The sequence below is a fragment of the Prinia subflava genome, chromosome 5 (genome assembly GCF_021018805.1).
Source record: "Prinia subflava isolate CZ2003 ecotype Zambia chromosome 5, Cam_Psub_1.2, whole genome shotgun sequence".
In the NCBI taxonomy this organism is placed as follows: domain Eukaryota; kingdom Metazoa; phylum Chordata; class Aves; order Passeriformes; family Cisticolidae; genus Prinia; species Prinia subflava.
In genome coordinates this window covers 59,962,916-59,990,312 of record NC_086251.1, presented here as the reverse complement: position 1 = coordinate 59,990,312, position 27,397 = coordinate 59,962,916, and the positions used below count along the sequence as shown (strand labels likewise).

General features: G+C 41.0%; 1 protein-coding gene across 8 annotated transcripts in view; it reads left to right on the top strand.

Annotated features, from left to right (window-relative positions):
• The window catches only part of PELI2 (pellino E3 ubiquitin protein ligase family member 2), a 65,532-nt gene that overhangs the window by 25,816 nt on the left and 12,319 nt on the right, over nucleotides 1–27,397 (top strand). The window contains exons 2-4 of one of the 8 annotated variants that reach the window (XM_063399625.1): nucleotides 6,044–6,108; nucleotides 7,216–7,284; nucleotides 17,186–17,263. The exons of 1 other annotated variant lie outside the window; for it this stretch is intronic. In XM_063399625.1, the coding sequence (XP_063255695.1) occupies nucleotides 6,100–6,108; nucleotides 7,216–7,284; nucleotides 17,186–17,263 (156 nt within the window). In that variant the 5' untranslated portion in view covers nucleotides 6,044–6,099. Of the gene's footprint in view, nucleotides 1–6,043; nucleotides 6,109–7,215; nucleotides 7,285–17,185; nucleotides 17,264–27,397 lie in introns of those variants that run through there. 6 more of the 8 variants (XM_063399626.1, XM_063399621.1, XM_063399627.1 and 3 more) reach the window with 6 other exon arrangements.

Genomic DNA, 27,397 nt, shown 5'->3' with positions numbered 1-27,397 from the left:
CTGTGGAGTCTTTGGGATTAAAAGTTACAGTAAATATTTTTCAGTGTTGCTGTTATCAAAATGAAAGCTTTTTTGAGTTAAATCTTCCTGATGAAATCCACCTTCAGAATAGACCTGTGGTAATGTTGGTAATTCTAGTTTGTTGCTTAAAATTAACAAATGGGGGAAAAATGTGTTTTACATAGTGGATGAAAATATGCACATGTTCTCACTGGATGATCTTAAGCATTTAGACTGCAGATAGTATTTCAGCATTTGAGTTGTAGAATATTTAAACACCTGGCAGACACCACAAGGAATCTGCTTAGTGTTCATCTGTGGTGTTATTGTAGTGCAGATAAAATATGTGTGCTGTACAAATTAGTGCCCTTATAAAGATAGCAGAGGATCTGTGAGATTAAAGCCTTTCCTCTGAGCGGAGAATTTGGGTAGATGTGTCAAGTTGAATGTATTCTGCACTTTCTCTGAACCCTTAGAAAAGAGCTTTTGTGTATTTGTGCTGCTGTCTGGGGCAGGGCTGGTGGATGTGTGCCAGAACAGTGGTGCAGTGGCCCTCAGAGAGGCTCTTTCCATGCACAGAAAGGACACTTAGAGTTTAAAGATGCTGTCATCAGCTTTTCTTACAGCTTAGGCACCAGAGCTTGAATTGTTTTACTGAGAATTGTTTCTGCCTGTAACTTGTGTAAATGGCTGAAGAAACATAGACTAATAAAGAGGAAGCTGCTTAGAAAATGATGGGCAACTTGACCTCAAAAGTTTAGTTGTGCTCTCAGTCTTTCAGTCTTGTATTTAAGAAAGATAAACCTGCAGAAACCTGTGATGCATAGGATGTTGAAAAGTTTCCTCCCTTTACATCCTTCATTTTAACTTTTCAGGTACCAATTTTCTGTTTTGTTCTGCTTGTCTGTCACTGCAAATTGAATCTGTGAGTAAAAAGACAAGTGTAGAGTACTGATGCTTTTTGGGTGGTGGATTTAGCAGAGGTGGGAGAAGCCCTGACTGCCTCTGTCTCTGACAAATGGAGGCTTGAGTAAAGTGCACGGCTGGTTTTGTGCTGATTGCATTAATGCAGCAGCTCAGGAACTGTAGCTGTTACCAATTTCTGGTTGGTGTGGCAGCTTGAACACTGCAATAGATGGTAAGAGGATGCTTGTCATGTTCCATTGTCCCTGCTGTGCAGGTGTCAAGGAGAGCTGGAGTAGCAATGGCTTCAGTAGTAAATTTAGCTGAGCTAATTGCATATGAATCACTGCCTTTTGTTTTTTTCCACTGAGCACTTGTTTTTTGCCACTCTGCCTTTTGAGGTGCTGAAGAAAATTCAGAAATATTTGGCCTTCTGAGAGTATATGGGTGTATTTAGGGGAAAAGCAGTGCATAGGGAAGTAAGTTTCAAGTTTTTTCAGAGTTGTTGTCATTGTTAAAATATAGAGGCATCTCTTCAACATTATGCACTGGACTTGAAAACTTATTTTATTAACTCTGTACTTAGGCACCATTCAGTAAATTTTCTGGTGTCCTCTATTTGACAAAAATCAGACCATTAGAGATGGACTTTTTCCAGCATTGTCAAAATTGATTTTACTGTAAGAAAGCGCTTAAAACTCCTCTGCTGTCCTAAGCTTGTCTGTGTGGACATGTCTGGGGTAGGGGTTTGGGGAACGGGGACTGTGAGTCTTCATTAACTGAAAATGGATCTTTCTCAAGATTTTAATAATCCCCTTTGCTGAATTAGAGGGTTTCTTTCAAACTCATCACATCACAGGAGAGGCCATTCCTTGCCTCTTGACTGGGGTCTCATGATGAAGAGGAAGGTTTATCAGTCATGATAACAGAATTTGTGAAAAGCTTCCTCTGACTACCAAACTCAGGGTGTAAGTTTGCTGTTGGCTCATCATAACAGAGTTAGGTTTGGTGATTTTTGCTTTCAAGCTACTGGAGCTGTTTAACAAAGTCAGAAGTCAATTGTAATGTTTATTTTATTTAGTTGAATTGTGTTAACTGTTGTTTTCATGCACAATATTTAAGGCTGTGAAACTCCAGTCAGTGTCTGCTGGCATCTGAAATGATTACAGGGTTTACTTGGGCAGAAATTTTCCAGTAAGTGCTGAACTTCAGCTGAGAGTGGGATAAAAGGTTTTCTTTAGAATAATCACCTGGGAATGATGGGATGCTGAACAGGACTTCACTGGGTTTGGGGAGGAATAGGGGAAGTTTTCATAAGGGTTTTTTTGTATTTTGAGGGTTTGTGACTTTTTTTTTTGGTTAGGGATGTTTGAGTCTAACAGGGAAAGAGGTGTCTGACTGAAAAGAAAACTGGCTTAATATCACTGTGGAATAATATTTGAGTACAGTATGTTTTTTTACAGATCTTAAGCAGGTCAGTAATATGCTGTTGAAATGTAACTGTATGATCCCAATTTCTGCAAAATGTGCATGTTGCTGTTGCAGTCCACATCCAGTCTCTTTGTTCAGTGAATCACTGGGTTAATTAACACTTTGCCCTGACACAGGTGAATCTTCACTCCTCATTGCTCCTCTTCATGACCTTCCCTGGCTTCTTGCTGGTTGTTGTTACCTGGGATTCTTTTTGTGGAGCAGTGGGAGAGAACACCCCCATTCCCATATGAGAGGGATGCTTCATTTCTGTTGGCTTCTGATGCTTCAGGATTATTTCCATGGGTGTGAAGTTTGGAGAAATGAAGAAGGGGCTTGATGTACATTTGAATTACTTGAAGTTTGGCATTAAGAAGCAGAATTGTTGACAGTAGCCCTCCAGGATTCCTTACTCTGGAAACATGACTGAATTCCCTTGTTACAGTGTGGATGGTAATTGAGACTTTCCAAAGTACTAAGTCAGTGGGCAAGAGCATATAACTGCTGAGCCTTGGAAGTATTCCTTTTTAACAAGGGAATATTGTGCTTTCCTAAGCGATTGCATGTGCAATAGTGACTCCAGAAAAGATTCCAAATGCCTTTTGAATTGCCGAAGACTTGAAAAACCCCACCTTTTATGGTGGTGTGTCTTGGTATTTATTATGTCTATCTTTCTTAGGATCAAAGTTTTCCTTTGGTAACCTGTGGTAGATAAAGGCAACCTATTTTCTCCCCTATGAAATTACTATTTCAAGCTGACTGAAGAATATCTCTCTGACTTCCAAGTCCAATTACCTGCCGAGTTGGCTTCTGCTTGGTGCTATCACAGCAGCAGCTTGGATAGTCACTGGCTGGGTTCCTGCAGCTCTAATCAAGTTTCCTGCTGCTGCTGGAGAAGAACAAAACGCAGCCATACGAATAATTATTAGGTCGGGGAGAGAGCTGCAATTTGTGCTTTTGAGTGACGAGAGAAAATGAAAGTATGGGATTCTTGTGATTAGTTCTCTACTGCAGATATTGCATCTGCTTTGACGTACTTTGAATTGGGAGTAAAAAGGCCACAAATCCTTTTGGCTGACAGCTTTTTGGTGTTCATTCTGAATGAGAGCTGTAGAGCTCAGCTGCTGTCAGGAGGATGCTGTGTCTGTCAGTGGCTTCTCTCTTTCCTGTTGGGCTTATTTATGGTCTAATCAGTTCATGGAGCACTAATTTGTTCTGAAGTAACTTAATCGCGTAGGTGTCTCGAGAGCCCTGGCTTGTGCAGAGGCAGCTTTTTCTTGGCTCATCAGACTGAGTCTGCTTGAATAATAGTTTCTTTGGTGTAATGTCCTTTTCTTCTATTAAATGAGCATCATCTTAACATGCTAACTCCCTAGCCCTGTGCCCTTGCAAATAGCAGGGAATGGTTAGGCAGGAGAAAATAGTTACACCAATTTCACTGGTAGGGCTGAATAAATAACAACCTTTGCTTGGTTTGAAACCATCCCTCCTGAGCTTTTGGGTCCTGTTGAGCAGAATGCATGTCAAAGGTTTTGGAAAATCATTTTATAGTGTTTTCTAACAAAACCCAGATGTGTAGTGAAGGAAGGGGAATTAAAAATTGCTGAGGTCTACAACAATTATTTTTTTATGACTTAATGTTGCTTTTTGTTTTCGTGCTCTCCCTTCAGAGGATAAAAAAAAATCAAAAAATGCTTTCCTTGTAAACTCTCTTTAAACTACATCTGCTCTAAATCAATATTTTAGGGCAGATTCTACTTGAATGTGGTGCCCTTTTGATGCAGTGATCACCAGGCCTGGTGTGGAGAAACTCGGGAACATTTTGTTTCCCCATACGCTTCCCCTTGGCTTCCCCCAGGGAGCCAGGCTGTGGCAGCTCTGCTGTGCAGGATCTGTCACTTTGCAGCTTCCTTGACCACGTCAGAAATAACCTGGGGGGTTTGGGCTTGTGATAATGCAGAACCAGGGAAAGGAGAGGCTGGATCTCAGCTGAGGTTTAAATGCTGCAGTGTAAGGTCAGACTGCAAATCTTGCTGCCCGTCACAGAATGTCCTCAATTGTTGTTTGTGTTGTTTTTTTTTTTTGTGCCACAGAAAAGCGAGGAGTAGGATTTGTACTGGAGATGGAAGAGCCACTTGTTTCACTGGCAGATGAAAATTTCACAGCTTGAGCTTAATGTAGCATGACTTGTTCAAAAGTGTCTTGTTCCAGTTTGACTGGTTCCTGCATGCTTCCCCACCGTTCCCCAGAATTTAGAGTGGAAATTTTGGACCACCTGCTGTAGCAGTGAAGCTCTGTCCTGTTCCATATTTATTCTGTTTGGACTCTAAATTAGCTGGAATGGATGTGGTCTTAGCAGTGCATGTATCCTAAGGGCTGGGCTGCTCTGAGCTTCCTAAAAGTCAGGAAAACTCCGCAGTCTGGTTCTGGATCAAATGAAGCTGGATGGCCTGAGCATAGCATTTGTGTCAGTGTGCTGGTACTGCCTTTGGAACTTGTTTGGGATAACTCAGCCTGCAGGCTGGCAGTGCTGAGGGTCTCTTGGGTGTTGAACGGGTGGGGATGTGCTGTGCTGTTCCAGGTGTTTGGGTGGGCTGTGCTGGAGCACAGTTGGGAACACCCTGGTGGCTGCAGGGGCTTGTATACAACTATTAGAGTCTGGGACTGTCAGCATCTGTAATACAGGAATTCTTCTCTGTAGAGGTTGTTTCATGACAAGGGGAACATGGCAACTGATGATGGATATGCTTTTCCTGTTATCTCAAACTAATGTCCAGAAGAAATTGTCTTGAATGTATGGAACAGTGTGTTTTGGAGAAGTCAGGTAGTGTGTATCAGTCAGAGAGTATGGAACTGCTCTCCTGGAACAGGGGATTTGGAACTGCATCAAAGAGGAGATGAGACTTCTCTCTCCAAGGTTTTGTTGAGAGGGGCAATTATTTTGAAATCACAGAAAGCAATTGAACATCATGGGCCAACAGTAACTTTCAGAGAAACAAACAGCTGCTACTCCTGTTTTACAAATTAGAAAATACTTGTTTTTCAGAGTGCTTAGAGATTTTGTTGATGGAAAGAACAAAATCTAAATATTTCTCTTTTTGGGAGTCTCTTATGACTCCATCTGTAAAATGAGCAATGTTATCTGTTTGCCAAGAGAAGAACTAAGAAGGGTGACTCTCTTGTGACATTCAAAGATTCCCTTTTCTACTCTGTAGGTCTCTTGTCTGAGACATGTTTATGCTTTCTCTTAGATGTGGATTTACTTTGTTTTGAGGTCCTTCTGGTGTGCTCCTATTCAACACCAAAGACCTCACAAATATTTTAGGAGAAAACAGGGAGTGCTTTATCCTGATAATCTCTTTTGAAGGGATGTATCCCCAGCAAAGTGCTTGTGGTGATGCTTCATTGGCTGGATGCTCCAAGCTCTTCAGCTCTGCGTGCAGAAATTCTCTGGCAGTCATAAAGCAATTCAGAATTCTTTAGCACTGTGGCTTTGCTTCTACAAGATCATTATCTTTTTTTTTTATCATCCCTGAGGTGTCCTTCCATGAAAACAAACGACTCCAGCCCCTGGACCTACATCAGAGCTTGTACTTGAGTGACCTCTGTGTCAGACTGAGTGCCTTCTGTACAGACTTGCCTTGAAATTCTACATGTCTCTTGTCCACAGTGATCCTGCCAGTTCTTCAGGAAGTTCTGGACTCTGCAGATGCCTGCTGTGAGATAATGTTTGTGGTAATCTATACTTTGACTGCCTAATTTCAGTAGCAGCAGATGCCTATCGCTTTGACTTGAGGAAGCTCATTAAAGGCCCAGCACTGCCAGCTTGCTCTGTTCAGTTCTCTGTCTTCCCCCAGTTCTGAGGGATCTCTCTTCCACTGAGTTCACCACAGCCAGGGCATGATGGATGCTTTCTTCTCTGCTTCTTGATACCAGCAAGCAGGGAGGGGTATCACTCCTGAAAAACTCAGGATGTGGTGCACTGAGCTCAGGATTGCACATTTCCTGGGAGTTCTCACTCTGAGGGCAACGGCCTGAGAACAAGGCCAGTGTCTGAGCAGGGATCTGTCTCAGACTGGGGTCAGCCTGAATTGTTGCACTCTCAGCCTTGGGTGTTGACAACAACTACCACTTTTGTGGTCCCAGAGATTTTCCTGGGAACCTCTCCAGTTTTGTAAGTTTAAGATACTGAGAGACACTTTTCTTTCTCTTTTGCTCTAACCCAGGATAAAAAAAGGGGAAGCCAGTACATGTTTGATTTCTATGTATTTAGTTTTCTTTCATGAAGCTCATGTGGCCAAAGAAACTCTGGTTCCAGGACCTGGAGCTGCTCATGTTTGTTTTTCCTCCTTGACTTCACAACTGATTGAAGGCTTAGGTGACAAAGCACTCCCAGTTTGCAGCTTGGATAACTCTTGTGTCTGAAGCAATTCTGTTCAGCATTGGTTAGGGGTGTTCTTGAGCAGGGAAATCTGAAAAGAATATGGAACTTCCCTGATGAGATAAACCACATTTTATACTTGCACTACAGCAATGCAAATTTCTGGGTTTTATTGCTAACCTCAAATTCCAGAGAAGTTTAACTGAAGAAATGCTTTGTTCTGTAGTATAAGATGAGTTCTGAAAAACCGGAATTTGTGGGCCCAGAGCATACACGTTTACAGCCTGGATGACCAGGGAATTTCTGAACCTGTAGCAGCTTGCTTGTTCTCCAGCTCTTTGGGAAATTCTCTGGAAGCTGTTCTTTGGGTAGTGAATTACAGCCTCTGAGGATCAGAGCTTCTGTTCCCTTCCACAGACTGTGCTCTTCCTAACAGTGCTGTTGTTGAAACTTTATTTCAGCTGAATGAGTCCAGAGTTCCAGAAGAGGTAATTAAAGAGATGATATGGTTCAGAGAAGCCGAAAGAGAGGTATGTTTTTGTGCTTGAGGTTTTGAGAGAGTTTGTGAGTATTATTAAACCAAAACTACTTCTATTTGGCATAAATGAAAATAAGATTGTGTGAATGATCAAAAAACCCTTCAGCAATTACGGGCTGATTTCTGTAGTTTGCACTTTTGAGGCACTGCATTATATATATATACAGAGCTTACTAGTTTGGAATTTTCTGCAAAGGTTTGGAGGGAATGTTGAATAGGACAGTGGGAGCAAACAAAAGCTGGGAGGGGGCTCGAAAGAAATTTTGGGGAGGCTTTGTTGATTGCTTTTGACTCCTAGCCCTCTTATAACAGTATTTACCATTATAATCCTTGGACAATAAGCTACAGTGTAAAACATGCAGAATTTTTTCTCCCTCCCTGTTATCTCTGCATTGGCATTTGGTTTTCCACGCTTCTGTCTCTTCAGCCCAGCAGAGAATCTCCCACTGCTAAAGGTCAGGAATGAGGCAGTGCCTTGGTGGTCCAGGTGGAGGCAGGGAGGGACAAAGCTGACCTTGCTTCAGCGTGGGCAGCTGCTCCCAGTTTGTTCCCAAAGAAAAGCTGGCCTTGGAAAGCTGGATTGTGGAACTTGTAAAAGCACATAAAGTGTTCTCCCTAACGCATCCCTCCTCCTCCAAGCTTTCTCAAATTGTTGTCTGGTGTTTTGTCACAAAATTTGACTCTGTTGCTACTTGAGCGTAATAAATAAACTGCAGAAGTCAAAACAAAATGTTTGCAATTTTGTTCGAGAGACAGCCCATGCTGAATGTCTTAAAATATGCCTGTGTTATGATCTTGCCTGTTACTGGAAACTAACTCTCTTCTTGTTTCCTTGGTTAAAAATACCTTGGTTATTTAATGTTGTCTCTTGGTATCTTTGCACTGTAGTAGCAAATACTGCCAGGGTTGAAAATATTACAGTGTCATTATGTGATAAAAACAAGGCTCTTTCTGAGGAACTTTTTGTCATCTCCAAATGAAGGTGTACTTGGTAAATGTAGAGGTAGGGCTCTGTTTTTTCTCTGACTGCTGAGAAATTCTGTGTAGAAATCCTCTGATTAAAATGGAGCCATAATGGTAAATAAAAATCTCTATGTGCATGCCAAATACAGCATGACAAGGGAGAACACCATCATACAGTGTGGCACTATGAATGCACTGAGGTTTTTCCAGGCTGAAGTAATAATTGATTTTTACTTGGTGCCAATGAGTTTACCTCATTTAGCCTTAAAAACACTAAACCACTTTGAAATAGGAGTATGAAGGCACCTTCCTCAGTCAAAGGCTTTGATGGCTTCAAACACATCTGTGAAAAGGAGAGGAGTTTGAAATTTAACAACTGATACTTCTGCCTCAGGTTGGACTGGGGCAATGCAAATGCTGAGAGGTGATAGTTGCCTCAGCAAGTGATGTTAGAGTTTCCATGGAGCTCTAATCCATTCTGTTCCAGTGTTTCCCAGGTAATGCTTGGCTGCAGCATTGGTCATGGAGCAATAATTGGATGATTTCTAATACCCAAAGAGTCTTGCTCCCTGCTCAAGGGTAACAGTCCTGCCTAGGTTTGTTCTGAATAAAGCACTTTGCATTAGGTAAAACCCCACACCATGCTCAAGGTACAGCAGTGCAGACAATCCTTCCCTGTGGGAGGCAATTGTGGCAGCATGTGTAGAAAGCTGTGTCAGGGTCAGGAGGCTGAGGCTGGAGCCTGTGTTGGAACATTTGCTCCATGTGGGAAGATGCTGAAGGCTTGGCTGTGCAGGGTCACTGGAGGCTCAGCTGAGCAGCACGTGCTGCTTTCGAGCACATGGATTTGCTCAAGGCTCCAGTGACTCAGATATGCCCAGAAGGTCGTACCAATTTTGGTATCTTAGTTGCTGATACAACCCTGGCTGAAGGTCGTTCCAGAGGGAACTGTAGCCAGTTTGTGTACATGGGTTGTTTGACAACTTGGGAGCCTCATGTAATCCATTGTCCTTCAGTTATTTTTCTGCCAAAACCTTGAGTGTCTGCAGAGTCATTTTCTGAACTCCTGCCAAGATTTGGGTACTCTTTGTTTTGAAGTCAAGGAAGTTGTCTTCAAGGAATTGTCATATCCAGAATCATTTGTTAATTGTGCATAAATGGTGCATAGGCTGTCTTTTAGCAGTGCTTTCCCAGCTGTCACTTGCCCACTTGTGAAATGTGTTGTTAGCACCAGTAAGCACCAGTAAAAGTTCATAAATCCCAGATATAATCTGTGTATTTAATCAGCCTGTCCAGTGTTCCAGGATTATCTCAGTCTTGTGTTTCTCAGGCTTGATTAACAGGAAGGAGAGAGCACTTAGGACACTTGTTACAGGTACATGATGTCTCCTCGTTATCACTTAAACTTTTTTCCTGTTGTGTATCAATGTGTATTTGAAGAACAGTGAAGATAAAAAGTAGATTTTCTTTAAAACAGAAATCTTCCTCATTCAAATATTATGTACTCACGGTCTCCAGACTGGTAAAAGCTTGCACATTTATTTGCCATGATGATTTGCTGTTTATGTGCTTTCTTTATTTTGTTTTTCTTTTTTTTTGTTTGTTTATGCCTTGATCTAGTTACCCTGTGTTCCTCTTATTAGTGGAATAGATGAGCAGTGTTAAAAAAGACATACAAACTATTGGCAGGGGGAATGTAATTTACAATTATAATTCTTTCTCATGAAGCATTCACTACTTTTAAATCTCTTTATTTAGTGCCTGCTAACTATAGCCAGTATGAAGATGATTGAATGCTTTTTCATGCTGGCTCATGGAGACTTGAGGTGGAATAAGATTCACCTTTGGAATTCACTGAGATAACTTTGTCAACAGCAAAAAATTGCATGCAAAGTGGAAAGGCCAAGAATGTGCTGAATGTTTTGGCATCATCAGTACTGTATTAATCTAATTTCTGATTGTGCCTTGCTGTACTAGTTCTCTATTAATAGTTTCTTATACCGAGGGTATGTTTTGCTCTACATTGGGGAAAAACACCTTGCCTTGAAAATAGGGATTGTGGTTATATTCAAGTGCTTTTGGCAGAAACTAAGATTAATACCTGTCTAAGGCACGTTGTCTCTCCTTGTGAAGAGGCAGATGGATTGGTTGTCTGTGTAAACAGTGAGACTTGCTCTCTGATGTGGTGTTCTTGCTGCAAAAGTGTTGGGCTGGGACTTAATTCCAACTTTACCAGGATTTTAAAGCATCAAAAATTGGGACGGAAGGGGTTGAGTTGAACTCTTTGACACACAGAATCTGGCTGTGATGTAATTGTGGAAGGATATATAGTATGAACCTTTTATGATGATATTTATTGTGGAAGTAGACTGATGCAGAAGCTTGTGCTTTGTCTGCATCACCTCCTGTGCATCTCATAAATGCAGACATAACACAGAGTGTAAAGAAGAAATTGATTTCATGAATTGGTTTGTAAGCCTGGGTTAAAGTCCTGCTGTTATTTTGCTTCCCATCAAACCTTCCCTCTCCTAGCTCCTGCCACTGACCTTTCCTGTGCTGCTCCTTTCCTCTGCTCTTTTGTCCCTGGGAAGTGAGGGATACCAGCAGTCTAGACGTTGGTTTTTGCTTTTTCTGGTTGGCCTATCAGTGAGATGCCTTTGAGCTTTTTAGAAAAACATTGCTGAACATTTTCTTTTTGGAAAGAAAAATGTTAAAACTGTACTCATGGGGCTTTAAAAGAGAATTTTCCTTCTCATTTTGCATTTAATATATAAAACATGTATACACTGTGCTTAGCACTCACTACTGGTGTAGAGCCTTGCTCCTACTGGAATTCACATAAAGTAAAAGCAGTCTGGTGTGCTCAGGAGTTGTGAGATTTGATGTGTCCCAGTTTTCACTCGTAACAATCACACTTGCACTGTGTTGGTCTGTCACTCCATGTTGGTAATATTTTGATTTTATTTCTTTTCTCCTGAGCTGGCAAAATGAGAACCTTGTTTTTGCCACAGTGAGTTTTCTTTGCTGGTCTCTGAACACAAATTGCTGCACTGCATTGACAGAATGGAGTAGATGTATTGACAGGATATTCCTTATAACATTAGATTCAGAAAAGATTTTTAATAACGTAAAAATGTAGAACTACAAATTCGTCTCTTCATTATTTGTTTTGAATGTTTGTGTTCATGAAAGTAGTTTAGAGCCCTGATGGTTCTGGCTTAAATCCTAAAATCTTCACTGACTCCTAGGTTTGAATTTTCATGAATAAACAGATCTTAACTTTGTAAAGCAGGAAATGATAGGATTTTGTTGCATTGCTGTTTGTTCACGTTTTTGTGAAGGGGAATCCTGGCCTAAGAAGCGTGATTCTGTAATTAGAGTATTAGTTACACTAGATGACCTCTTTCAGCTTTACTGAAAATCAGTGCTTTTCACGCTTTGCTAAGTGCGATGCTCAGAGACAAGCACTAAAAATTACACGTTACACTTCAAACTCTTCTGCTCTCTTGATATTTTCCTTGCTACTGAGGCCTTTTGCTGCTGAAGGGAAAAATGTAGGATACATGCTGTTCTTTCATAGCTCTCGTTTCCTCAAAACTATTATTATTTTCCTTGGAAGCCAGTCTGAGCAGAAAGTGTCAGTCAGGGATCTGCGTGTCTGGCGGCACAACACTGATGTGTCATCTCCCAGTGTCACAAATAAAATGAATCTTTCCAGGTCAGGACAGAATTTCAGCTCATTTCTCCTGGAGTGTTTGCTCAGGAGAAGCCTCACAGTAACAACTCAGCTTTTTTTTTCCTCCAGGAGGAATGTCTGCCTTTTGTTCTTACAACTCTAGCGCATTGTTCTTTTGTGAATGCCTTCCCCATAAGTACCGTGTGGGTTTTTTGTTTGTTTTTCACTAAAAATAAAAAAAATCTTGAATTAATTTGTGAAATGGTGTTTGAACTTCCTAACAGAAGTTAGTCAGGCTGATGTGCAGTGAGACAAAGCTGCAATTATCTCTATCTTTGTACTCCCCAGGGGCTTCATTACAGCGGCTCCTCTCTCCCCGCGGCCGTGTCCCAGCAAGGTGAAGTTCAGGATTCAACAGACACAACAAATTATTATTTTCTGTGTCTGTGTGGTATTTCATCCCTGCTGATGGAACATTTAACTGGGGGTTTGTTTTGGTTTTTTTCCCTGCTGTTGTTGTAGTAACAGGAGAATGTGTGTGGGTTCAGACATACCTTGTGTTATTGAAACCGACTCGTTTGATAGTGATGTTCCAAAAGTATCGACACTTCTGCTGCATCAGCTCCTCCACTGCTATCAGCCAAAGACAGGGCCACTTCCAGCCCCAAAACAGCTTTAAACTGCTCTAATTCTAATATTGCTTAATGCAATTTGACAGGCACGTAATGCTCTAACTCTTAAAGCCTCACGCTCTAACAACAATTTCATGATGGACTAGTGTTGGTTTAAGTAGGCTTTCCTGAAGTTTTAGATTCACTGATCCAACCCTGAGGGCAAGTACTTAATGCTTCAGACCCTCCAGACTGTTAGTTACACTTCAGAGTAACACGTCCTTCTTCAGGTAGTGCTTTGTCTTTTCACATCACACTTGAACCTCCTTTAATTTGACAATTACAGCTATCAAAGCTGAGGCTTGGGCGGCAGCACAAAACTGTAATGAGGATACATTTGACACAAAACAGACACAAAATTGTCTTACATTTATACATTCCACTGCAGGAAATTCTGTTGCACACCTGTTTCAAGACCCTTTAAATAATTTTTTAAACAAATAAATGCCTCTTTTTTTTTTTCCCTTATGTGTTTTAGTAGGACAGAGTTCTTTTTTCATAGTGATATCTTTGCCAGCATTGAAGTATTGAGTGCAAGTCAGGAACTGAATAGGTTATTCATGCATTTATAACTCCTTGTTAAGGGAATGTCTGTAATATTTTGAAGAGAATGTACTTAAGTAGCTACCTGCAATTCACAGTGCTCAGTGCCTGGAAAGTGAGCTTTAGCTATTGTTCAATATTTATTTTTAGAAACGGTGGTAATGTGGAGAGGTCTATTCAAAATATTTTACTTAAAAGAGTATGTCAATATATAGATTTGGCAGGATGCAAATCCTGGCTTTCTCAGATGCTCTCAGCACGGAGAGGGGGGGAAACAAACGTACCAAGAGCAGTGAGAATTAAATGCTCTGGTGTTGTGCATTATTTTATTGCATTTCAATGGAAAATGGATTATATGAAGGATGACCCCAAGCTTTTGCTGGTGGGATTTGTCATTAGGGTTGAAGACAAGGTAGAGTATCCAGGTGGAGAGGCTGTGGTGAGTGTGGTAAGCAGCAAATGGGAGAGAAACTCAGCAGGTTCTAGTCCCAAGAATTCCTTGCTTGCCCACATAATAGTGTGAGGAATCTGACATTTCTGTGACTTGCTGAGTGTAAATGAGATGTTGGTATAATAAAAGACATTTTGAGAAAGTGTATGAGGATGCAGTAAAGAGGAATGAGGAATTCTAAACTATTTATCCTGTTGTTCATGAGGGAGGGATCAGTTCCTCGTCCATTTGGGTTAGATTGGATCCCTTTTCTGTAATGAGGCATTTTCTGAGTTTGCTGGGAGCAGGAGAGAGCCTGGCTGTGCCTTTTCCCAAAGGAGGGTGGGCATGGCAAAGCTTGCACAGCACCTCCCCACTGCCTTTCATCCCTCTGCTCACATTTTTTCCCTGTATTTGGGGAAAACAGCAGAACAGCAGTGTCTGTTCACTGCAGGGTTATAAGGTGAGTCCTGCTTTATTGAGGACTTCCTAGAAATACCATTTTCTAAATGAGTGTGTTCCCAAGGATCCTAAGTGGCTAAAGAGAGAGGAAGAGAGCACCTGCTGGCTTGGTAATTGATTGCTGGAGTGAGAACAGTGGGGAATTCCTGAAGAGCTTTAATGGTCCTCTAGGAGCTGCAAAGGGATAAGGAGGGACCAGATCCCTGTGCAGGATGGGAATAAGGCACCACTGAACAGTGGTATGAAAAGTCAAAAAGAGAGAAATGGAAAGGAGCTTTAGGTGATATTATCTTCACTGTTATCAGTTGGCTATTAATTAATTTAAATCCCAGTAAATTATTTGTGAAATTGAATTCCTGAGCTGGTTACTAATGGGATTCCATAGTAGTAAGCAATTTTCCAGCATTAAATGCATCACATGAAAGAAAACCTTTGAAAAACAACAAAGAAAACCCTAAATAACAAACCCCATAAATTTCATTTGACAAAATTGCTAGCAGTTGAAGTGTCAGAAGGGTAAATGAAACAGAACAGCTGCATGGAGTTGTCCAGATGGCTTGGTGATACAGGTTTTTTAAAAAACCACATTAGTTATAATCAACTATAACCAAAATACTAGCAAAGTGAAATATTTGGAGGATTTCAGGAGGTCCTATAGCTATTGCAGCAGGGACTGTGCCTTGGAAACAAGAGTTGTCTCCAGTTGGTAAAAATGTAATGGATTTCTGGACTGGGATGAGCAGGGAATTGTGGAATTGAACAGTCTGTGTTGATGAGGCTGCTTTATCCAATACAGATCTGCTGTCAAGTGTTCAGAAAGATTCTGAAATACTGGAGAGGATTCAAACAGGAGTAGCAAAAGTGATTTGAAGGAGGGAATGGAGAGACTCTGCCTGGTACAGCAGCAAATGAAAGCTGGCAGCTTAAATGAGCTATTCCACAAGTTACTCACCACAACTACCCGAGAAACCCTGGCAGAAAGTGCCTCACCAATTTGATTCTGAACTCCAGCAGCTGCCTAGGAATTTTCACATGCTGCTGTATGAAAACTGATTGCTTTGAAGAAATCTGGCTTGCTTTTGATTTAGTATATTTTACACTTCATTGATGAAATCAAATTAGCATGAAGCAAATTGACATATTTTAGCCAAATGTGATGCACTTAAAGCAGTATGGGGGACAACAGAATGACTTTGGAAAATACCTGATATGGGGAAAATTTAACCTGATTAGGTAATTTTGTGTAAAAATCTAAATTGTAATTTCTTGGTGCTCTTTTGGAGAAAATATTAAGTGTGCAAAAGTATTTGGTTATTCTAAAGCAGGTGTTCACTGTTGTCTTTAGGTTCTGGGTGAAGGATGAGGTGAGTTGCATCCCAGTAACTGCAGGGTTTTGAAAAGGATGGAGAATGTTCTTGTTGTAGCAGTCACTGTGTGCAGTGTGTGGAATGGGAGGGTAATGGCTGTTGTAAAAACAGATTAGGGCTGTTAGTGAGTAAATGCCAAAATGGAGCCTTTCTTTCTCTTGTTTTTTTTCTTTAGGTGTAGAAAATGATGATGCTTTTAGTGAAAGTCCCTGTGTACATAATGTGGGGAACAAACAAACCTGGGAAGCATTAGTGTGGGAAGATTAAAGGAAGATCCCATCTTTACAGCCCAGATGTGATTTGTAGCTCTAGCTCTGCCTGCAGAGACACCAGGGTGCAGGGAAGGGGGTGAGAGCCCTGAGCCTTGATGGATGCAGGGAAACCCTCCCAGCTCTGGGAGCCTTTTGTTCCTGGTGCTTCATTAGGCAAAGCAGATGTGAGATTTAAGGGATTATTTGCTTCTCTTACAGAGGCTCAACAACAAAATCCAATACCAAAAGGCCTCAGACTGGAGTTTATATTTCGCCTGGGGAATTGTAAATTTGGAATGATACTGTATAAAGTGTAAAATGTAGTTTATAATCAGCCACAAATTTGGGTTTATGGATTGCGTGCCATCATTTTAAATCCCTGTTATCCACACTCCCTGACCTGACTTAACAGTCAGAGGGCAAATCTCCTGAGTGGAAATAATTTTACATCAGTTGCCACGAACAGAAATGAAAAGGTCAAAATGAGATACTGTGATAAAAGGTGTTCTGAATTTCCTATTAGATGTAATAGCTGTATTAATAATAACAGCAGAGGTTGAGAGAGCAGGATGGGTTAATGCAGCTGAATAAAACACCTTTTAGGTGTGAAATATTTTCTGCATATTACCTTGCTTGTTAAAGAATACATGTCATTATCCCAGAGATTTAATAAAACATTGGAGGGTCAATGCAAAAATGAATGTTTTGATAGGACAAGATAGACTGAGACTGAGGTAGTTGGAAGTCATGCTGCAGGTGAGTGCATTCAGCTATGGAGACACTCCAACTCTTTCCTTCAATGTTTATAGAACCCAAGAGAGATTTTGCTGCAGTTTTCTGAAAGGAATTTTTTAAGTAAAGCCAACTATTTGTGTACAATTTGTATATAAAAAGAATTTTTGTGTTGGCACTGCACTCTGTGGTCTGCATTTCTTCAGCGTTGCTGTGCTATTAAGTTCTTGTTTTTAAGGATCAGTGAATCTGCACCAGCTTGCTGGGTGGTTGTTAGAAAAAATGGGTTTTTTTCAGTTATAATTATATTAAATGTGAATTTGAATATACTCTTCATTTATATTGACTTTGAAGAGATTATCTTTTTGGATTTCCATTTATTATATTTGCTCTAAAAATATGTAAGCTCTTAATTATTTTTTTTTTAATCTGGCATTTGATCTAGATTGCCATTTTCATCTGTTGTCTTTAATTAGGCTTCCTGCTGGGTTTTGTAGCTTTACAGTTCATACCTTGTGAAAGAATCAATTGATTTCAGTGCAGATTCCCATGGTTACTATTCTTAAATTGCTTTCTTAGCCCAGCAGAGTGGTGGCAGAGTTCTTGCAATTTGATCTTCACAGCCACTGCTGCTTTTTAAAAAAAAAAAAAAAAAAAAAAAAAAAAAAAAAAAAAAAAAAAAAAAAAGACTACTCATGATTTTTCTAGAGCCTGCATTAGATGATTTGATAATTTATTTGTAGACAGTGTTTACTCCAGGGAGTCACTAGAGCTGCTTCTTAATTCACTCACCCACAGCTGCCTTCACTGCCAGTTACAGCGTGTGTTGGAGCTTCCCCTGGAAACCTTCCAACTGTTCCAAACGTGCTCAGGAATGTGAGTAACATTGCACCCAAACCATGTCATTTCAGTGTTTTTAATTTTAGATATAGATATAGATAGAAGTATATAATATATGTTTTCCAAATCATGTAACAACTGTGACTAGATGTTCAGTCAAGAGAATGTAAAGGGCAGGTAAGTGCAGAGGAAAGAAACAGTGGAAATGATTTAAATAATTCTGGGCTTTGTGGGGCAGCTCTCTGGAAAGTCAAAATGGGGTTTTTGGCAGAGAGTTGCAGAAGGGAAACTTTTTTCTTCTTATCTCCAGCATAAAAATGATGGGTGAGTAAGCAGTGATCTCTTGAGCTGTGTGAAATGTGTAATGGCTGTTCTAAGTCCAGCTCTCACTAAACCTGTAAAACTGTGGCTAGTGAAGTGGTTTGAAACGTGTCAAATACTGCTCTTAAAGCTCTCAGAAACATGTGTGTAAATTAATGATTTTTTTCTTAAATTAAGCAATAATATTGAACATGTTTATCATCTTTATTATGGGCAGCCTGATAGTGCTGTGTGCTAAATACCCTTAATTGTCATGAGATTGGGATTCAAAGCTCTGCCAGGAGAAGAATCAACACACAAAGATTTTCCTCCTTGTTAAAACTGAGCTTAAACAACTGATTTAAGAAATCAAGTTGTTTAAGACACCAAATTAAATTCGTGCCTTAAATCAGTTAATACTGAGAAACACAAATAATTTTTATGTAAAGAACTTCTACCCAGGCATGCTGTGGGCAAAAAAAAAAGGTCCTTGAAGTGCTTTTTGCTGTGTGCAATTTCATAAACCTGTTCTCCACATAAACGTGGGCTGCTTTATCCTAGGAAGCACTGCATATTCTATAACCCTAATTAAAACTGTGTCTTATTTACACTGTGGGCCTGCTAAGTGCATTGTGTCATTATTTAAGACTGTTACTCAGACTTTGTTTCATTCAATATAAAGCCCCAAATCCCACTTACCACTGGGTATTGTATTTCTCATAGAAATAGTGATATATCCCATAATTTTGCTCCTGCAGCTCTAGTCCTGTGCTCCACATCTTTATTTTTAAAATGAAAATATAAAAATAAAATATAATTTTAATTATTATAGTCTTTCTGTCTCTGTGTGTATGTTCAGATAATTTGGGTCTTATTACTAAAGGTACATCTGGGGAAAAATTGTTAATATGGGATGGAGTTGTGCCTTGCTTCTGTCTGAGCCAGCCTGTTTTGGAGAGGGGCAAAGCAGGTCATATCAGTGGTAAAATCATGTTGTGTGAAGTGCAGAGCTTCTGATGAGCTGTTCTCTTATCTGACATTACATATGAATAGAAAGCAAGCTGCCTGTAAAGCTTGCTTTAAATTTTAATAAACTGCAGAAAAGATAAGTGGTAATTTCCTGATGTGGATGCATCTAGTACAGCCTGCTAAACCCAAATTCCTGGATCATAAATTTTAAAACAAATCTTTGTGGCTTGAATTTTTAAGCTGGCATGATAGATTTAAATTTTAGGGAAATAAATTTCCCTTCCTCTCTTCTGTGTGTATCAGTCTTACTGAAAAACGACAGAAGATTCGAATTTGAGAACACAATGAAAATAACAGGAACGGAGAGCAATAGAGGCAACTAATCCTCTAATTACTTTCTCTGAACACTGGGAATTGGGCTGCAGAATATCCTTCACTACAATCTAGAGTAAGCTAAATTTATTCCATTCCAAAGCTGTAAAGGGAGGGATTTTGCTACCAGCTCAGAATAGTAATGGGCTGTGGTGGTCTTTATCTGATGGGAGCGAGGCAGATGTGGCTGCTCTGTCAAACTCCTGTCTACAGATTGGAATTTTCCTGCCTCTTAATTGCCCTGTGCTCGCCCTTTCACACCCCGGGGTTTGAAATGTAACTAAACAATTCCGTGATATTATAAACGATGGGGCAGAGCCTTGTGCTCTGGCCATGGGGGCTGAGGATGTGGCACATTTACAACAGTGGCTGTTTGTGTTGGACTCTGCTATTAAAGTTCCCTTTGGCTCCACGCTGATATCAAAGCTGTTTAGTGGCAGACGTGACCTGTATTTTGGCTCAAGTGCTCTCAGCCAGTTCTTTTGTGCTTGCTTTGCTCAGGAGCGTGCTGTTGGTATTGAGAATTTCCCCAACTCCTTATTCCACACTGAAGTTGAGTAAATACACGAAGATGCTGAAGTTAAGTGTGTGGCTTTGAGCTGAACCTCCCTGTACTGGTGTTACTTGTGTTTTGTGAACCTGGCTGGTATCTTGGACACTGAAAGTTCTGGAGTAACACTCAGGGACAAAACATTCTGGGATAAATGAATCCTAAATTTGGTTGTAAGCACTTTGTTGTAGTTCTGGTGAGTGACTGAGAATGGGATTTGCTTTTTCATTGTCTTTCTCAACTTGCAAGATGGAGAGTCAGTACTGGTCCCACATCCTCCCAGAGCTGTGACACCTCCTGGCTCTTTTTTTATTTTTTTTCCTCCCTTGGATAATTTAGAAAGGTTTGGGAATCTGGGCCAGCCTTGTTTTCAGTTTTGCACGGATTCAGAGACAGCACCAGAGGGGTTTACAGTCGCTTATGTTTTGAGATGAGCTTGGCAACTGCACACGTGGAGAGGAAAGCTCCTTGCTTCCCACTTGTTAGCAACTTGATTTTTCAACTCCTGTGCAGCACGTAAATCAGGATTTAATTCCGACTGCTGTTTAATGTATTATCTTGTTGACTTAAATCACTTAAGTAGCTCAGTTAAACACAGTTCAGAGAGTGTGTGTGTGTTTTTAAATACACTAAGTTCTGTGTAAGGAATGTGAGAAAGCTCTGAACTTTGCCCAGGAAGATGCCTGGTAGTGTGTCTAAATGAGAACTGGAAAGGTTACAAGCACTGTGTTCACTGTGCACTTGTAGGGCTAAAGAAACCCAAAGTGATGTTTTTCCACATGCAAGATGTGGGGTATTAACTTGTGTTTTTGAACAGAGAGGTCAGATGCTATGGATTTACCTGTCTTGTGCCTTCTGCCCTCAGAAATCCCTTGCAGTCAGGACGCTCTCCTTGAAAGGTGGACTTAACATACTTTTGCCAAGAGCTACTGTCAAGTTTGCCCAGCTTGGTTCAAGCACCAGTTGAACTATTCTAGAGGATATTTTTTTGTTATTGAAAGCCTCCATGGAGGAAATTGTCACAAAATCCAGTTTGCAATGACTTATTGCAGTTCCTGTAGCAATCCCAGACCAGTAAAAAAGAACTTGATTGTTTTTGTGTTTGTTCTGTCAGAGTGCCTTCTATCAGGACAATATTCCATAGTGTGATTTCTAGAAAGCAGCTTCTGTCCCTTGATGGGCTCTGTAAAATGTTACTGCTTTCTAGAAGCACTGAACGGCTTTTTGGCAAGAAGAATTTGCTTTTTTTCCCCTCCCTCTTGAGAGAGTTTTGTGCAGCTGCTTAACAGATCTGTTAAGGTAACTGTCTGGAGAGTCTCTGGCTGTCTTAATGTAAAACTGACTTGTGTGAGATGCAGTTTATGGTTTCTGGGAGCTGTGGAATGATCTGCAGCTTCTCCCAGTGTCATTATGTGCTCTCCTTTGGCAGGCAGGCACAGCTTGGTGCTCAGGGGTGCTTTGATTCACAGAAGCATTCACTGCTGATGAGCCGAGTGTACAAATCTTTCAGGCTATGTATTGATAGAAGCCCTTGAGGGGACATTATCACTATATTTTGTTTTTGTCTGGCTTTTAGTTAAGGATTCTAATTTGTGGCTATTTTGTGTGCTTGGCATACCCAAATACATGAGTGTAGCCAGGCATCTGCTGCTTTTGTTCCTGATGTGTATAAAGGAATTGTAGACTGTTGGCACCAGAATGTTCAGTTACAAACACTGTTGCATCCTTCTCTAATTACTGATATTTTTGTGGGTGTGTCAAGAGTTTTGGGGATGTGATCCAGCTGCAGTGACAAAATCATGTTTATGCCTTCATGTTTAAATCTGTAGGCTTGTAGTCTTCCTGGAGAAATCCTAGTCTTAGGAAATTAATGCCAGAAGGTTTGGGGTCAGAAGTTTTGCTTTCCGGTAAGTCACACATGAGGGAAGGTCTCACTGGCCTCCACAAAATTATCTTAATTTGATTGTAAGCTATAATGACAGGAATATGAAAATCTAACCTGTAATACAATAGGGGATCCCCATATAGTCTGTAGTGATCAGTTAAGACAATGAAAAGAGAGTCCCTGCTGGAGTAATTAAGAAGTAGTGGGACTTTTTTTAAAGTATGGATAAGTTGTTGTTGACTGCAAATATAAAAAATGCAAAACTTCCAAAAATATGCATATGACAGTCTGATACAACTTAAAGTCTTCTATCAAACAGATGAAACTCTGCACAGGAAGTGAGAAACAGAAATGTCTCCTGAGGCTCCAAAGCAGGTGGACAGAAGAGAATGGAAGAAGAGAAGAAGGATCTTAAGGGCTGGAAAAGAGAAGAGTTGAGATTGGGAGGAAAATGATTCATAGGTTCAGGAAAAGGGTTCTGTAGAGTGTTGGTTCACAAAAAGTTGGTGATTTACAAAGCGACTCCTGAGCTACTGTGTCATAAAGTTGGTGTTTGTTGCTATAAACTGGTGTCTACTTTGAGCTGCTTTTACTTATTAGGAGGAACAACTGGGCTTGCAGAGCTGGTCAGGAGTCCTAGGAATGAGGTGGGACTCTGGTCTGGTCAGTGGCTGCAAAAATGATAGTTTGGACCCCTGACTTCAATCTGTGCAATTTCACCAACACCCTCTATGCATTGTGAAGATTTTTTGAATACTCCCTTTTGTCTGCGGAGTAGCCTACTCTGCATTCTTGTGAAAAGCAGAGTGTAGCCAAGTGTCTTATCAGCCCTGACACAGCTTTATAGTAGCTTATCTAGGAAAACTTTTACCTTTGTGCCTCCTCCCTTCAGCAATACCCATCCAGAGAATTAGGGAATGGCATGTTTTAATGCTGCCTCTCTAGAGAGGGTGCTGTGTGTGGTATTGGCTGGTTGTCTAAAACAACACAGATTCAGCAAATGGAGAAAATGGTTTAACATCTGCCTGTTGAGTTGATAAATGGTGAAGTGCTCGAGTGGCTACACACAACCCCACATGTGCACTTGGAGCAGATGGCTTTGATGTGTGCCCGAGACAAATGGGCTGTCCCTGCTGCCCCCTCCAACCTCAGCAGGAAAGGATGCATAAAACAAACCTGGGCGTGCTTCAAAAGCCATGGAAACGTGAAGTGTAAATAAACCTCACTGTGCTGACTTTGCCCCTGTGTAGTCACTGAGCATTGAGTTTTGGGGAGTGATCTGCATTCAGTAGATTGAGGTGGGGTGGGTGCCCTGCAGACAGTGCCACACGTAGGTCGTTTCAAAGTGACAAAATTTAATTTCTTTATGGTGGCACATTTCCTTCCCTACATGCAGTTATTGGCTCTTGGTCTTTTTTTGGCCATTTCCTAACACTCATTTAGTTGTCAAGAGAATATTGACAGCTGAAGTATTAGAGATAGACAAGGTATTAACACTGGTATTTCAAAAATGACTGCATAGGTGTTGTTGCAGCTGCAATGTTTATAAGGAAAGGGAAAACCGTGGAAGAATGGGCTTGTATGGAGCTGTGCAGGAAGCAGATGCAGAGTTAAAAGAGCTGGACCAGGGGTTCTGGTTGATAGAGATATTTCAGCCTCTCCTACAGGCACATGAAACCCTTAAGTTTTCCATAATAATGTGTCTTTCTTTGCAGAAGGCTGTGGGAAAATTACAGTATATATATAGTAACTACATCAGTAGGCAGAGGTCAGTGTAAATTTATTGAAATGCTGTGTTAGAGAAGCAGTAATTCTGGGCAATTACTGTTAGGTTTGAGATGGAGTAAAATTGCAAACAGTCTTTAGCTAATGTTCTATGAATTGGCATTTGTCTTAATTTGCTGGGAAAATTCCCAAGTGGTGGACGTACTTTTCTGATGTGGGCAAATATCAGTGGCTCATGCTCATGAGCTTTTATTACGTTTCCTTATGATAACTCAGAGTCTGCTGGCTCTGGCAGTCAATCTGTCCAAAAATCCAGTGGAAATGGGATGTGTTCTTCATTTTTGAAGGCTTCCTTCCTTGCTGGCTAAAGCTTCCTTTTAAGTTGCAAGATCTTTTGTCTGACATCCCTGAGTGTTTCTTGTGTTCTCTTTTTATAAAAGCAGTGGAAGGCCGGCAGCCAAGTCTGAAAGCATTTAACTCATGAAGGCTCTGCTGTCATTAATTTTAAACACATCACTGTGGTGTCGGTCAGCTCGACTACCAACAAAGAAAACTAAAGTGTTCCCATAAATCATTTTATTGTCCTAATCCAACCTAATTAACTAAGCTAAAACTCCTATTCTGATGAAGCAGCCCTTCCTGTGAGACATCTGCCTCTTTCTTAATGGATTTTAGCTTTTATTTCTGCTGTAGTGCACAAGAGTTGGTGACCGTAATAACGTTAAGTCCCTCTTGCCATCTTTGGGGAGCTCACGTGGCACCAGGGAATGGTTAATTTTAAATTTCCAAATGCAGAGATTTTTTTTTTTTTTCATTCCTTGGAAACATGGTTTGCAAGCCAGGAGGAAGCAATAAAATCTCTAATTCTAGAAGAGGATTAGACTTCTTCCCTGCAAGCTTTGCAAGCCGCAGCCTAAAGGCTCTGAGAATTTTGGGATCGGCTTCCGTAGTTCATTGACACGATCCTGACACGGAAGGTTTGACTTAATAGCGTTAAGTTGATGTAATTGTGCCGTGAGCTCCTGACCTGTTCTTGAACTCAGGGGCTGGAGGTGACTGAGGGGAAGCAGCAGCACTGGCAGTGTGCAGGGCACACCAGCACATGATCCTGGATAGGGAACATCTGGCTGAGCACAGATGTGCATTCAGTGTAGGAGAAAAAGGTGGAAATTCTGACTAAAAGAGCCATTTCTGCTCTTGGGGATAATCTGTTGAAGATTTGTTAAGTCCTAATTTTGTTCCCTCCTTTTTTTTCTGTATCTTTGCTAAAAAAAGCAGAGCACCAAGAAACACTAGTTTTAAATATAACCCTTATATACTCTCATTCCCTTTATCTATGAGGTGAGTTTATGTGGGGTGAGGGAATTCTATTTTCTCACTTCCTGAAATGATGATAAAACTGATAGCATCCACCTTTCCAGGGGAGTGAGTGGAGAGCAAAGAATTCAGATGGACTGAGATTTCCAGGGGCTGGCAGAGTTGCAGTGTTGCTGCTGGGAAAGCAGACTCTGTTTGATCTCTATTTGATCTTGGCTCCTCTGAGACCTGACAGATTTGTAAGTCATAGCCTTTAGCTGCTGCTTTGATTGTGAGGGCAAAGTGCTGGAACGAGGTTTTGTTCTCAAAACGGAGAGAAAGGAGCAAGAATGAAAAAGTGTGTGTAAGGAGGCAGGGGAAAAACCAAGGCCAAATGTAGTTCCAGCCAGCAGGAAGGATATAACTGGAAACTTGAGCTACTAGCAAAGTTGAAAAACAATAAATAAAATAAAAAAAAAGAACATTTGCTTGCACCATGTTACCGTGAGGTCATGAGCCTTCTCCTTTCAGTGTCTGTTAAAACGGGGCGGTTTTGATCCAAAATCACCAGAACACAAATCTTGAGGTAGTGGGGGGAGCTGTGGGGTTTGCCTGGAGCAATGGGAAGGAATCCTGCTTGCCTTAGGGGCAGGCTCAGCTTACAGTGAAGCTTGGAGCTTCCATCTGGGAAACCCCACGGGGATGGATGGATGGATTGCTGAGCCAACACGAGCCCTGTCTTGGAAAAGTGCTGGGCAAATCTGTCCCTTCATGCCACGTAGAATATGGCACTCAGGGTTCCCCTCCTGCTTTTGTTTGGTGTTTGGACTTACAAAAATCCTTCAGCCCCACTGTGGACATAGTCACTAGCAGTGGAATTATTCTGGAAAAATCTCTTGCTGCTGTTTGTTCCCCCTATTCCTCCACAGGGTTTTTGTCAGTTCATCTTCACTTTGCTCTCTGTTTCCTCCAGAGGGAGTTACTTGAACTCAGCACCTTGAGACAGTAAAATGTATAAAACCAGCTGTTATGTAGGCAGCTGAATTCACCCAGCCTCTGTTCCCCCACCAACATTCCTACTGGACAAGAGGTGGGATGTGCTATGAACAGCCTGGAGCCACATGGATTGGACTAGATTGGCTTGATAAGCTCAGCCTATGGATGTTAGCGAGGTTTTTCCATCATTTGTGTCTGTTAGAAACTAATTCAGCATGGGTTTTTCTTTTCCTGTTCAATTGCTAATTTTCACTGAACTTTTAAGAACCTGAAAAAAAGGAATGAACAGCTCAAAGTAAGTGTAGGGAAGAGTAAAGGAGCCCAAAAGGATGGAATCACCTGAAGGAAGACTTCACTTTCACGATAACTCAGATGAAACCACAACCCTGGGATTTATGGTTGGATTTGATGATCTTAAAGGTGTTTTAAAACTCAAATGATTCTACAATTCCACTCACTCAAAAGCTTAGTGAATTTTAAGACAAAGCTTTGAAAATACCTCGTATTGCTCTGGTGGATCTTGGCAGCCTTGGGGTGGAGGTGAAGAGACAGAGGTGTAGTTTAGTGCCAGGTTCTTGTTCTTGTCCTGTTTCCTGCCTGGAAGCTGGACATGGTGTTATCGAGCCTGAAATTCTGAATTTATCTGCTAGAATTTGTGAAGCTGCTGTAATTCTTGGGGGAGTCAGGGCTTTTCTCACTATTTCAATTGCTACACCAGGGCAATTATGTGACAGCATCAAGGGGGTTTGAGGGGGAATCCTGCTGACAGGAAAGACAGTCTGGAAATTGGAATGCTAAATCACTAAAAAGGCACACTCACTATCTTGGTTGCAAAAAGACCCAGATTTGTGCAATCAGTCTTCAGACTCTTTTGGGACTTGCAGTAGTGTGGTTCTGTATTTCCTCAAGTAGTCAAAATCCTTCATGATTTTGCCTGTGTCTGCATTCTACTCACAATAGTGTTTTATTAGGAGTTTTAACTTCCACTGTTTTGTGTAGTTCCTAAAATAATGTTGCTTGTAACTTTATTTTTTTTCTTTTTTGACTTGGAAGTGGCCAATTGCTTTGAGACCAGCACTTAAAATACCTGTAAAATGTCTTGAGTTGGAGCAACTGCTGGTGCTGAGCACGCTGTGGAAAGCACACAAATTAAAACATTTCTCATAACATTCTTGGTTTTTTCCAAAAATGATTACACAATTCCAGGAAACTAAATGTAGCATTTCTTCAGTGAAAATAACTGGGTATAAACAATGGAAAACAAAGAGGAGGGGAAGTAGATGAAGAAGGAAAGTTGGGAGGGGAAAGAAGCACACACAGAAAAGAAGATTATGTCCTAGCCTGGAATTTCAGAGGACACACTGACCCTGGTCAGTATTATTAATATATCTAAGCCCTGAGCTCTGTAGGCGTAGGGCATGACCTTACTCAGTAATTCAGGAAGTCTTTGTGTTTCCCTCTGTGTTTTTTCCATCAGACCTTAAAACTTTCAGCTTGGGTTCTCACCAAAGCTCCCCTGTGATCCAGGAGCTTGTCTGACATGAGCTGGAGCTTGGCCACAGGTCCCTGCCTGGGAATTCTGCCTGGGTGCTGGTGGCCAGTGCTGGACAGAATGGCTGGAGCTGCAGTCAGGACTGTCACATTCACAGTTTGTCCTCTGCTGTGTTCCAGCTACAACAGAGTTTTGTGGAAACGAGTGAAATCTTGTGTATGAAGGGTATTGCTTTCTGATGTGTGAAATGGTGATATCTGATGAGTATGGACTGATTATTGCTATGTTAAGCTTAACACTTAAAGTGTAAGGGTTCCTGTTTATTACTTTATTTCTTTTATATCCTAGGAACACCTGAGACCTGCCCAGGGTTTGAGATCCCTTTCTTAGTTGTCAAACAGGCACAGAGGAAAAACTTTTGAGACCACAGCTCAGTGTCCTGGCAGGTCACAGAGTGTTAGTGACTTAATCCCAACTGCATCTTGGTGCCATTTCTTCTTGCAACTGTGCCACTGTAGTGGTTACTACAAAACACAGATTATTTATAATCTAGGGAATTCAGAATCTGGCTATTACTGATTACCA